Source organism: Oncorhynchus gorbuscha, linkage group LG14, assembly GCF_021184085.1.
Source record: "Oncorhynchus gorbuscha isolate QuinsamMale2020 ecotype Even-year linkage group LG14, OgorEven_v1.0, whole genome shotgun sequence".
NCBI lineage: Eukaryota > Metazoa > Chordata > Actinopteri > Salmoniformes > Salmonidae > Oncorhynchus > Oncorhynchus gorbuscha.
In genome coordinates, this window is record NC_060186.1 from 14,161,726 (window position 1) to 14,175,823 (window position 14,098).

The 14,098-nt window shown below is 41.1% G+C and overlaps 1 protein-coding gene across 1 annotated transcript; it reads right to left on the reverse strand.

Annotated features, from left to right (window-relative positions):
- Positions 1-9,064: 9,064 nt before the first annotated feature.
- LOC123994495 (transcription factor Spi-C-like) lies at positions 9,065-12,204 on the reverse strand. Its single transcript, XM_046297164.1, has 5 exons — positions 11,044-12,204; positions 10,802-10,889; positions 10,494-10,597; positions 10,234-10,333; positions 9,065-10,030 (listed from the first exon to the last, which is right to left on the reverse strand). Exons 1-5 carry the CDS (start codon positions 11,044-11,046, stop codon positions 9,531-9,533), a joined length of 795 nt encoding a protein of 264 aa, XP_046153120.1. The 5' UTR covers positions 11,047-12,204; the 3' UTR covers positions 9,065-9,530.
- Between the last annotated feature and the right edge of the window lie 1,894 nt (positions 12,205-14,098).

Consider the following 14,098-nt stretch of genomic DNA (forward strand, 5'->3'; position numbering starts at 1 on the left):
TCCTGTCTTTATATAGCAGGGCAGCAGGCCCCTCCTCTCTCTAGCTGACAGTACAGCTCCATCCTGCCCCCAGCATCACTGTCCTCACTGGCCTCTATGCCAGCTCTATAGGCTGCTCTCCCAGGGATTCGGTGTGGTGCTGGGTGGGGAGACTCTGGCAGAGGTGTGGTTCTTATTCTAAAGGCTCTAATTCCTCGTCCAAACAGTGGTGGATCCAAATGATTGGTTTCTAATGATTTCCTGAAGGTTGTCAGATGAAAGGATGCTGAGGTTAGCACTATGACATACATAACTGGCCAGCCGCCAGTATACTTTGAATTTCACACTGGCCCCTCAGGGCTGGCAACAAATGTCTTGCTGTACAGGTGTGATGTAATCTGATAGGGGTACATACGCTACTATCCTGGAACTCTAAAATACCATGTCAAAACCTGTACAGACAACACACTGTTTGTGAAATAGATACACTTTTAGGAGTAATACATGTATGCACGTTCAAAAAACAGAAATGGGACAGAACATTTCAACTGTGGCTTAATTCATTATTGTAATATAAAGAAGGCAGACAGAGGCTCTTGGACCATCCGTTGCCTATACAGTATCAAAATAAACAGCACATTGGGAATACAACATTTTGTGCCACCATTGCCCAGGCTATCAACCCTGAATGAGGTGGACATTGTGTGTGTGTGGCAAAAAAACAGTAGGTTTGCCAAAATTCTGGAAGTTTCAATACATTCCCTGGTTTTCCCAGTAATCTGGAACCCTCCAACCAGGATTTCTGGAAAACCAGGGAATTTATTGAACGTTCAAGGAATTTTGCAATCCTACGCATCAGTCAGGGTTCCGGAATGCAAACAGTAGGGAACAAAATAAGGCAATGAGGGAGGAGACTGGTCAGTTAGGAACCGTGGTAAATAGGGCATAAAAGCCAGTGAGACATTTCGGCATGAGATTAATCTGATAGTTCCTGATGATTCAGTCATATTCGTTAGGCCTATATCAAGAGCTATTTAAGTGACTTTGTGGATTCACTGCACATAAAAAGATTGAGAAGACAAGCTTATATAGACTTTATGCCAAGTGTCAGATCTGTGTAGTCCTCGAGGGATGCTGTCCAAGTTAGTAGGCCTGCCTGCGGGGCCAATAAATACTGGAGAGCTGCCTGGGCGGTGGTTATATGGCCTATAGATAGAAAGCTGTCATGAACCTTGACATTTGACATATCCGACATGGAAAGAGGGTTTGATAGAGAATTTTGAGATTGGTGCGGTTGCTAGGAGGCTAATAAACCTTTTAGCACGTCGGGTGAGTGATAAATCAGGCAGTGGTCTCTAGAGAGGCTGTGACGATTCGGTCAACAAGGCTTAAAGCTGTTGGGACTTAAAAGGAGAGGTCATCTTTGAGCTTTTATAAAACACACAATGAGGGCTTCTTATTGTAGGCAGTCCCAGGCTCCTGCTGAGACTTAACATAACATAACCAGTCAACACCAGGATCCCATTTCCCCAACACTTCATTTGTTTGTTATCATTCACTGTATCAACAACATACCCAGATGTGGCCAATATCAGCGCAGTGCTGCCCCTGTCCATTGAACACAAAAGACCACAGAAGACTGTTTATTGTATCTGAAACAACATCTCTCTCTACAGCCTTTCAGGCTATCCTAATGAACTGGGACAGTAAAACCCCTTCATAAAGAAACCCTGCAACTAATTTAGTTGAATCTCTACATATGTCCTGCACACCTACTACGCACATTGTCTCCTAATAACGTGAAAGACTTGAATGATCCACACCAGACAGATTTCATGAAGAAAAAAATGTGTCCTTACTTAGGCCTAGTGTTAGGTGACTGCCTTCACCTAACAAGTATGTGGCCTTTCTTGGTAACAGACACACACAGGCTCTGTACCCCATTTATAACTCAGAGTGGGCTCCAGTGGTAAATGCAAGGCTTAGGGCAGTATCATGTGGGTCTGCTACAAAGAGAACACAAAACCATTTGGAATTGCTTGGTCTGGGCAGGAGTTGGCATCACATGGGAGATTTAGCCATGAGGTCACCCTTGAGAGCTGATAGGAACAACCAGGGGTAAACAGCGCCCCACAGTGGAACTACACTGACCCTTGCTGGTCACACAAGGGCATAACAGCTCTTACCATTCTACCCATAAACACATGATGAAACTAACACCAACACATACACATGACATGCTCCCAGGCATGTACACATGCAGACCAATAGTATGTAGACATACTCTAGTCAATGATTACATCAAATTATTCACCTCACACAAAAGGAGAGATGACAATCACACAGACCAGGCAAAGGATCCCACTCAGCCAAGAGACTGCTATTACAGTGATGCTCATTACCGCATAATTCTGTTCCCAGAGGAGAATGGCCCATTTTAAACGTTGAGGGTAGGATGGAAAGTCGACTATAAATAGACTCACTTCTTCCTCCTTATGGTGATGGAACTCCCCATGCTCTGATCAAATGTCTCTCTGACTTCAGGGCAAACTTTTTTAAAGGTTATCTATCCGGAGTTCGGCTATCGGATAGGATTAAATGCTGCAAAATAGAATGAATAGAAGGTGGGTCTCCATTCAAGACAATGATTAATCCATTATTTTTTTATTCATTTAATCCTATCCAATAAACAAAATACTTTTTAAAAAACTGGGCCCAGGAGGCATTCCTGAGAGGAGAGGCATATGACCCTCTCTGGACTGGTTGCTGAACAATTTCCAAACCCTCCAGCTCTCCAGCTCTTCAGTCCATGGAGCTTGAATGACAAAGAAAAATGCTTCCTTTTTAGGCCTACTGCAGTAACATAATACTTCAATATGGGCCCCTCTAACCAACAGTATTTGGCACTGTTTAGGGTTATTGTACAAGTGGCACAGCAGTCTAAGGCACTGCATCTCAGTACAAGAGGTGTCACTACAATCTCTGGTTCAAATCCAGGCTGTATCACATCCAGCTGTGATTGGGAGTCCCATAGGGCGGTGCGCAATTGGACTAGCGTTGCCCGGGGTAGGCCTAATGGACATAATAATTTGATTTTAACTGATCTAGTTAGATAAAGGTAAAAACCTGTTTTTTAATGACACCTAGGAACAGCCACCCGTGTAGGCCTAATCGAACTTAAATCAGTCGAATCTGTAGAAATTAGGCTAACAGCCAACCTAACTATTTTTATTCAGTCAATCGGCTATATAATTTAAACCCTTCCTGTAGGGGCGTATTAATTCCGCCGATTCTGTTTCAAAACGTTTCTTGAACGGAAGCAAGCGAAACGAAACGGGACATAACTGAATTTGTCCAATAGAAACTAGTTTAGCAACTGGCAGAATGAATACACTGACTCATTGCATACTCTTCATGAACAATTTCAGACTGAAAATGCCCATGAAGAAAATATAGGCCTATGAAAGAAAATGCAGTAGCCCGAACTCACCTCGGCACTCTGCAGCGTTGTCTCAACTGGTTTTTACGTATAAACAATAGGCCTACATTCCTTTTCAAAGAAACGTTTACATGGCCGTGTATCAGGTGAAAACATGGCATATCTCCGTTGTGTCAACAGTTATTATACCTCAGTGGTGTCAACAACTGGGCAGGTGAGATTAATAATTATGCACGCGCTCCACAGTGGCCATATATTTTCCACCGGGTGAATTTAGTTCCAATCATGCAAATGTTGACATTTGACTCGAGAAACATAATTGCATTTAGTTGAAAACGGAATGGATTATTTCATGAATTGAAAATGTATAAATACCAAACTAATCCCCCGACATTGTCATGACTATTGTGGTTTGGGTATGTTTCAATTACATAATTTTTCATGACATTTATTATACTTTATTAACATTTAACAAGAAAGAAACCTAAGTAAACATTATGAAACATAAATATTATTAAATATATATTATAAACTGGTGTGGTTTGATCCCTGAATGCTGATTGGCTGAAATCCGTGGTATATTTCAGCAATAAGGCACATGGGTGTGGTATATGGCCAATATTTAACTGCTAAGACATGTTCTTTTGCACAATGCAACACGGTGGGCCTGGATACAGCCCTTTGCCATGGTATATTGGCCATATACTACAAACCCCAGAGGTGCCTTATTGCAATTATAAACTGGTTACCAACATAGTTAGAGCAGTTCAAATATTTGTTTTGTCATACCGGTGGTATACGGTCTGATATACCACGGCTGTCAGCCAATCAGCATTCAGGGCTCGAACCACCCAGGTTATAACAGACCTTATACCAAGGGTTTAACATTTATTTTTACTCTTCTAATTACGTTGGTTTATGGCCAATATACAATGGCTAAGGGCTGTATCCAGGGTTACGTCTTGCCTAAGAACAGCCCTTAGCTGTGGTATATTAGCCATATTCCACACCCCCTCGAGTCTTATTACCTAATTATACACTGATTATATAAAGCATTAAATTATTTAGGATATATATTTGTATCAGTAGCTATGCCTGCTGTGTGAGATTTTACAGGTACAGTTGAAGTTGGAAGTTTACATACACTTAGGTCATTCTTCAACCACTCCACACATTTCTTGTTAAACAGCTTGGAAAATTCCAGAAAATTATGTCATGGCTTTAGAAGCTTCTGATAGGCTAATTGACATAATTTGAGTCAATTGGAGGTGTACCTGTGGATGTATTTCAAGGCCTACCTTCGAACTCAGTGCCTCTTTGCTTGACATCATGGGAAAATCAAAAGAAATCAGCCCAAAATAAATTGTAGACCTCCACAAGTCTGGTTCATCCTTGGGAGCAATTTCCAAATGCCTGAAGGTACCACGTTCATCTGTACAAATAATAGCAAGTATCAACAGCATGGGACCATGCAGCCGACATACCGCTCAGGAAGGAGACGCGTTCTGTCTCCTAGAGATGAACGTACTTTGGTGCGAAAAGTGCAAATCAATCCCAGAACAACAGCAAAGGACCTTGTGAAAATACTGGAGGAAACAGGTACAAAAGTATCTATATCCACAGTAAAATGAGTCCTATATCGACATAACCTCAAACACCGCTCAGCAAGGAAGAAGCTACTGCTCCAAAACCGCCATAAAAAAGCCAGACTACGATTTGCAACTGCACATGGGGATCATACCTTTTGGAGAAATGTCCTCTGGTCTGATGAAACAAAAATAGAACTGTTTGACAATAATGACTACCTTTATGTTTGGAGGAAGAAGGGGGAGGCTTGCAAGCCGAAGAACACCATCCCAACCGTGATGCACGGGGGTGGTAGCATCATGTTGTGAGGGTGCTTTGCTATAGGAGAGACTGGTGCACTTCACAATATCGATGGCATCATGAGGGAGGATAATTATGTGGATATATTAAAGCAACATCTCAAGACATCAGTTAAAGCGTGGTCACAAATGGGTCTTCCAAATGGACAATGACCCCAAGCATACTTCCAAAGTTGTTGTAAAATGGTTTTTGGACAACAAAATCAAGGCCTTGGAGTGGGCATCACAAAGCCCTGACCTCAATCCTATAGAAAATGTGTGGGCAGAACTGAAAAAGCGTGTGCGAGCAAGGAGGCCTACTAACTTGACTCAGTTACACCAGCTCTGTCAGAAGGAATGGGCCAAAATTTCACCAACTTATTGTGGGAAGCTTGTGGCGGCTCCCCGAAACGTTTGACCCACGTTCAACAATTTAAAGGCACTGCTACCAAATACTAATTGAGTGTATGTAAACTTCTGACCCACTGGGAATATGATGAAAGAAATAAAAGCTGAAAAAATTATTCTCTCTACTATTATTCTGACATTTCACATTCCTAAAATAAAGTGGTGATCCTAACTGACCTAAGACAAGGATATTTTACTAGGATTAAATGTCAGGAATTGTGAAAAACTGAGTTTAAATGTACTTGGCTAAGGTGTATGTAAACTTCCGACCTCAACTGTTCTGACTGGCATGAAGTGTAGGCTTTTGCTATAGGATACTACACTGAGTGTACAGAACATTAAGGACACCTGCGCTATCCATGACAGACTGACCTGTTGAATTCAGGTGGAAGCTATGATCCCTCATTGATGTCACTTGTTAAATCCACTTCAATCAGTGTAGATGAAGGGGAGGAGACAGGTTAAAGAATACTTTTTAAGCCTTCAGACAATTGAGACAAGAATTGTGTATGTGTGCCATTCAGAGAGTGAATGAGCAAGACAAAATATTTAAGTGACTTTGAACAGGGTATGGTAGTATTTGCCAGGTGCACCGGTTTGTGTTAAGAACTTCTACACTGCTGTGTGTTTCACACTCAACAGTTTCCCGTGTATATCAAGAATGGTCCACCAGCCAAAGGACATCCAGCCAACTTGACACAACCGTGGGAAGCATTGGAGTCAACATGGGCCAAGATCCCTGAGGAACGCTTTCAACACCTTGTAGGCTGCAACTCTATATTAGGAGGAAGGTGTTCCTGTATAGTCAGTGTATATGTGTATACTATATGTAAATGTATAAGTATGTGTAATACTTATATGCTCATATATGTGTGACACATGTAGTATTCAAATGTTTATTACATGTACACTGAGTATACCAAACATTAGGAACACCTTCCTAATATTGAGTTGCATACCCTGTTCAAAAGCACTTCTTTTGTCTTGCCCATTCACTCTCTGAATAGCACACATACAGAATCCATGTCTCAATTGTCTCAAGGCTTAAAAATCCTTCTTTAACCTGTCTCCTCCCCTTTATCTACACGGATTGAAGTGGATTTAACAAGTGACATCAATGAGGGATCATAGCTTTCACCATGATTCAGCTGGTCAGTCTGTCATGGACAGAGCAGGTGTCCTTAATGTGTTGTACACTCAGTGTAGTATCCTATAGCAAAAGCCTACACTACATGCCAGTCACATACCTCTGTCTGTGTAAAATCTCACACAGCCGGCCTAGCTACTGATACAAATCCATAGACTAAATCAAGTCAGTCTTCAAATGATTGATGATTGAATTGATGATGATCTAATTGATGATTGATATTTACAATAGATTACAGTTTCTCATGTGAATATGTGTCCTTTACAGTTTTCCCTGATGGCACTTCCGCAAGGCACTCAAGGTCGGTCTGCTGAACTGATAGGTCAGTTTCTTCTTCACCTTGAAGATCTCTCCAGACTGGGTGTAGTTCCTCAGCGCCCTGGACATCTTCTGGTAGGTCATGGGCCTCCTGTTGCCTTTCCTCTGCCCCCAGAGTGCTGCTACCTGTTCCTTGTTCCGGGAAGGGAAGCGGAACACTCCGTCTGCTGCCTCTGGCACCCAGGAAACGCAGTGGACCATGCCAAGGTTCTCCAGCATCTCAAACAAGAAGTGAAACAGACACACCTTTCTACCTGTAACCACAGTAACAATGATAAGATAGAGTGGAGCGGTTAACAATATCCCATCATAATTGATAATAAAAATCCCTTTTTGAGATGACCAGCTGTGATGGTGTTCAGTGGTAAAGTTGTATGTATGTAAAACGTACAGAGATAAGCGGTGTATGGGACCATTGTCCTTTACAGTTAAAGGCAGGTCTCTTTAGGCATTGGTCCCTCAGGGCAGCATGAGCTCCAGTGGCAGTATCTGCTAACCACAAAAAGGGAAGTTGCCTCTCTCACCAGGTCCAGTGTGGTGTGTGGGTGCTGGTCTTGCTGGCATAGTATGTGGCAATGTGTGGTCTGTCCCTTTCTCAGGCGGTGTAGTATTGTTTTGGTCCAGTAGTGTTGTTGTGTAGCCACCATGTGATTGCAGGGCCTGAAAAACACGTTGTTTTTTTAACCAACTGAGTTGTATGACTGAGACAAGCAGAACCTCGCCCAATAAACTATAGCCATATACTGTGTATCTTTCACAGATCAAAGTGCTGTCTATGACAGGCTGACCTAAGCATCATGGGGAGGCTTATATCATTGAATGCGTACCTTTTCCTTATGGCACCAGTGATCACAATAAGTTTCACCAGAGTTTCCTTCCATTGTCACTGGTGTAGGCAAAGCACAGACGCCTCCCACTGCAATAGTGTAGAACAAGAGGTGGCATTAAAAATATACAATAATCCATTTATTTGTGTGATTCATAACGCTAATAGAGGATAACCTGTTTCTCTGCCATCTCCAGTGCCCTGTCTGTAGTGTTCCTCCAGAAAGTCCAAAATCACCTCCAGATCTGTCTGGTTGTCTTCGAAAGAATTCGGACAAAGATAACCGGTTCAAATTGCACAGCACTCACACATACAGTTCAGTTTGAAAGTGTGACGTCAATATACATCACTGTGCAGTTATCCTCAATAAGCTTATAACGGTCTCATATTTACCATCGTTGCCGGATGCACGTAGATTGCTGCAGTCACAGGTCCTGATCCCAGGTTTTTCACAGAGTTGTGTGTTAGATGAGATGTATGAAGGAACTGTGTGACACCCAGGCTTTTATTATGCTTCCGCAACATGACAGTCAGTTGGGGCTGCCTTGCTTATTGCCTGGCCTGCACTACTCACCACAACTAGGCTACCGTAAATAAACCTTCACCACAGGAACAATGACCACCACAAGAGAAGCACTGTCTCCCAGGACTGACCACATCCTCACCGCTGGGCAAGATAAGAGCATCCATGGGCTCTCTTGACAGGAAAACAGCACTTATCACAATGGTTTGCCTTTTGGGATAGCGATACACCTTGTGTTCATGTCTTACAGAGTGTGGATTGATGGGGAATTGTGAGTGAGGGGTAGACAGTGTTGTTATTGCCGTTGCACAAGCAGACATATTTGGCTCATTCAACAAAGTTCATGGTTTTCTCTTTTTTTGCCTCTTTTTTTCCTCGGACACAACAAGGATGGGACACTTGTTGGAACTCATGACATTTTCACCATTGTTAGGTAAGCAAGAATGGCACAGTTATGTAGTCAGTAGTCAGTGTTGAAGTCAGTGTTGAAGTCAGTGTTGATGCAGTGATAAATCATTCATTGCCTAAAATAAAAGCGTATACACAGTACAAACACAAATTAAACAAAAATTATTTATTAAAATACATCAATGTGTGTGAGATACAAAGGATTTGAATTCATTATTTACAAAATGACATGCAGTAATACATGTTCTTATTTGAATCCAACATTGTAGTTATTTCCCTTTACATGTACAGTACCCACACCGAATGCTTGTAACTGGTTCACAGTTCTCATAGGTAAAAAAAAGTTGATATATTTTCATTATTTACATATTCAATGATCCACAATACCTGATCAATGGTCATTACATTTTCCTTTAAATGGCATAACTAACGGAGAGTAAACATTTTTACATTTTCTTTATGTTTCGTTACGTTTCCTGACACCCATAACACAATGGCTGCATAACAAGGCCCAGTTGTAGGCCCCCTCAGAAGTATGCAGGAGTAACCGTATGAATTGACAGCAAGCTAAAGCAGCTTTTAACCTCTGTTATTTTCCACAGTGACATTACCTGAGTTCACGCCTTGGTGACTGTGGATGAAGTGAAGCTTGTGGCAAGATCACAGTCTCCCTGGAGGGAGTAATGTCCATACCAGTTGTGCCAGTCAGGTGCAGCAGCAGAGCCATAGTAAGCCTGTTCAGATGGGGCATGCTGCTGGTGGAGGAGCACCTCCCGCCCAGGGTGGCCAGCCCCGGGGTGCCCGGCGGGGGGAATGACGTGACTGATGCCCCCAAGCCTCTGGATGATCGATGGGTTGAACTGGTAGGTGAGTTTGCGGCGCACCTTTACGATCTCGCCCGTTCGGCTGTAGTTGCGCAGCGCCCGTGCCATTTTCTGATAGGTCATGGTCTTGCGGTTGCCCTTGCGCTTGCCCCAGCACTCGGCCAACTTCTCTTTGTTCTTGGAGATGAAGTGGAAGGTGCCACTGCCACGGTCCGTCCACTGGATGGAGTCAGCCGTGTTGGGATCGCCCAGAGCCTCATGCAGGTACTCATAAAGACGCAGCTTCTTGCGACCTGATGAGATGAAAAGGTTGACTTTAGTTATAATAAAATCATAAACAGGCAGAGATTCAGTTGTAACGATGTCAATTTGATACTTTCCAATCAAACATCTGAGGTAGTAGAAACATGTTCAATTCCAGCATGTGTAGTTGTACTCTCTGACATCTCTTACAGACATTGTCATCACTCATCGCTGGTGGCCAAACACTGCTCACCTTTGCCGCTCCTCGGTGGCGGTGCGATGGAGTAGAACTGGGGGTAGTCCACGGTCACAGATGGACCCAGTGAGCCGTAAGGAACAACATGAGGCCATGACTGGCAGGACGAGGAGAGAATAACTGGTCAGGTCAGTCACATCCACATGAGACATGACACATACATGTACTGTAACCTTACATCATTGTTGTGCAAACTTGGAGAAGTCAGTCAATAGTACTATACTGGTAAAATACAACCACTTGTTCTGTACACTCACCGTCTGCTCGTTCCAGTCATATGGCCCTGGCACATCAGAAGGGTGGGTGATGGGGTAGCAGCACATTATGCTCGATCGCGTTGGAGGCTCAAAGTACTTATACTCTAAGTAGTGGGAGAAAAATATAGTCATTGAATAGTCTTCACTGCCAGAACCAATGAGACTAAAATGTATTGAATCATTTTTCTGACATGCTCAATACAAAGAAAATATTAACAATAATGTCCGTGCCTAATATAATGATGGTGATTGTTAGCGTTCAGATTTAAATCTGGTTTTCTGGAATGAGTTTTGAAGTGTAAGTTTACCTGTATCACAATACGGATCGTCAGAGTGCCGTTGAATCACATCAATTGCATCCTGGAAGTGCTGGTTGATGTCATTATCCAGTGAGCTCTAGGAAAACATCAATAACATGCAATCAACTACAATGTCGTAATTAGGAGAAAAGTTAATCTACAGAATGAATAGGAATAAATGCCTTATTCAAAAGCAACATGGAATGTATTTCAAATTGAACTAAATTGATCTGCAATCCGTCATGACTCACCATTTTGTATATTTGAGTGTAAACTTCAGACAAGGCAAGCAGTGTCTGACCACTGTTTGTGTGAGATGGATGTACTTGTGCAAGTGTATATATAGTGGTGTAAGCCCCAATATTCACCTTTCGGCTAAAACGAAGCGCCAGATAAAGAGATTGGTCTATTTAAATGTGTCAACGTCAATTCGTGGTTGGCAACACTTCTCTTTTTGGAAGAGCAGATCAGATACACCTCCCACAATCACTCTTTCACACTGTTACTAGATCAGATCACATGAAGATCACATGAACAAACCTCTCTTATGACTTCATTTATCCAGGAATATCTTCCAATAGCATTCTAATTAGCATTTATGGGTAGATATTTATTAACATACATATTATCTTATCATAAATTTCCTGTAAATTGAAATCTGAGACCCTTGAACTGCTTGGGGAAATGTCTATATAATTTCCATTATATCTTCTGTGTTTTAAGTGTATTGTATCACATGGCTAACACTTACATAGCCTATAGAAAGTCTACTCTCCCTTTCACTTTATTTTCACAATAAGATGCGCTAGAAAGTGGGGTTGAAATAGATTTAGATTCTTTGTCATTGATCTATGCAAAATGCTCCATATTGTCAAAGTGAAAAGAAAATTCTACACATTTTTACAAATTAATAAAATTGAATAACTAAAATATAGTCGTTGCATTTCAAGCACATATTCAAATACAACGACCAGGGATATTTTTGAAAGCCTAATAAAGAAGGTCAGTGCTTGGTAGATGGGCAACAATAACAAATCAGACATTGAATATATCTTTAAGCATGGTCAAGTTAATAGTAATGCTGTGGATGATGTATTAAACCACCCAGACACATCAAAGATGTAGTCGTCCTTTTGAACTGAACTGAGGACAGGAAGGAAACTGCTTAGGGATGTCACCACGAGGCCATTGATGATTTTTAAAACAGCTACAGAGTTCAATGGCTGTGATGGGAGAAAACAGGATAGGTCAACGTTGTAGTGACTCCACAATAATTACCTAAATGATAGAGCGAAAATAAGAATAAAATATACAGAATATGCATCCTGTTTTCAACAAGGCGCTAAAGTAATCCTGAAGAAAAAAACAGAAGCAAAGGAATACACTTTTGGCCTAAATGCAAAACCTTATGTTTGTAGAAAATCCTACACATCACTGAGTAACTGCCTCCTTATTTTCAAGCATGGTGGTGGTTGCATCATGGTATGGGTATGCTTGACATGGGCAAAGACTGGGATGTTTTTCAGGATGAAAATAAACAGCATGGAGCTAAGCACAGGCAAAATCCTGAAGGAAAACCTGCTTCATCTGCTTTCCACCAGACACTGAGAGAGGAATTCACCTTTCAGCAGGACAATAACCAAATCTACACTGGAGTTGCTTACCAAGAATACAGTGAGTGTTTTGACTTAAATATGCTTGAAAAGCTATGGGAAGACTTTACAATGGCTGTCTAGCCATGATCCCCAATACCTTGACAGAGCTTGAAGAATTTTGAAAAGAATAATGTGGGAATATTGCACAATCCAGGTGTGCAACACTTTTATGAGACTTTCCCAGAAAGAGTCACAGCTGTAATCGCTGCGAGAGGTGTTTCTAACATGCTTTGACTTAGGGGGGTGAATACTTATCTAATCAAGGTATATTAGTGTTTTATTTTTCATTCATCTTTTTTTAAATGACATTTTTCTTCCACTTTGACATTACAGAATATGTGTAGATCGTTGACAAAAAAAGTACAATTCAATTTTTTTTTTATCACACTTTATAACAATAATAAAATGTGAAGAAAATCTAAGGAGGTGTAGATTTTCTATAGGCACTGTATCTGTAACCAAACTGTAGTCATTGACATCAAGTGATAAAACCCCTATTAGTTTCCCATTCTAAAGCCTGAATATAAGCTCCATATAGCCTTTAGCCCATCTAGCCTTTTTTCATAATAAGTTATTATGGACACGCAGGATGGCTCCTGATCTATCAAAAGTAGTGAAAAGTGTTGCATCATGTCTGGTAAATAGTCGATCTGTATTTCACTAGATTAGCAATCTGTTGGTCTTAGAATTGATACAATGTTGATGATTTATCCTGACTTGTAATGGATATTACTGTATGCCTAAGACAAAAACACAATACGGTGTGCATGATGAGTGTTGATTTCAGCAGGAGACTGAAAAGTAAATGATTAAAAACCATACTTCCCTAATTCTAATGATGGAATCATCTGCACCTGTTAAAACCTTGTGTAACGTGATTGCACCCTCTGAACCACTAGGGATTGCTAATGTACTCACCACAATTTCTATATTTTTAACAGCATTTGTTGATTTAATTTTCACCCTTGATACTTCAAATCATTAAACAAACTAAGTGATGATAAAAATAATAAAAATACAATACATAAGTACTGTAACTATAACTTGATGTGAGTCGATTACATAGATTGAACCTTTTTGAGATGAATTAACATGATTATTAAACATTTCAGTAAATCAATGTGGGCCACACCATATGGTCACTGTTGCAACCATATGTTGTACAGCTATCACAATTTTGTATAAATAGATATGTGTTGATTGACTGGAACTGTGGAACTGATCTATGCATTATGTCATAAAAGCTGTCGTTAATGATTCATAGTTCAAGTATATGTATTTGTCTTGTCCGCAAATCCCAACTCCTCCCTCTCCAAATAAACAAGGGATTTTTGAGAAGTTAATTTCTTAGATGCTGCCAACATACGTTTTAAATATCAACGGATTGACTCCTGAAGTTCCCCTTTCAGGTTCGCTGAGTGTGAATACAGCGGTGATCTTGCCTGGATGGGTAGATTAAAAGATTATGGACACAATGCAATAAAGATGCACAGATTATATCTATCCGTATCCCTAGCCTACACTATGGCATATACTGTAAAACCGCTGTCTACACTCACTGAACTAGACCCTACATTTATATAACTAGACAGTTTTTGGGTGCATGTGTGTGCGTGTGTATAGATGTGTGTGTGCTTGTGTGGGGTTTCCT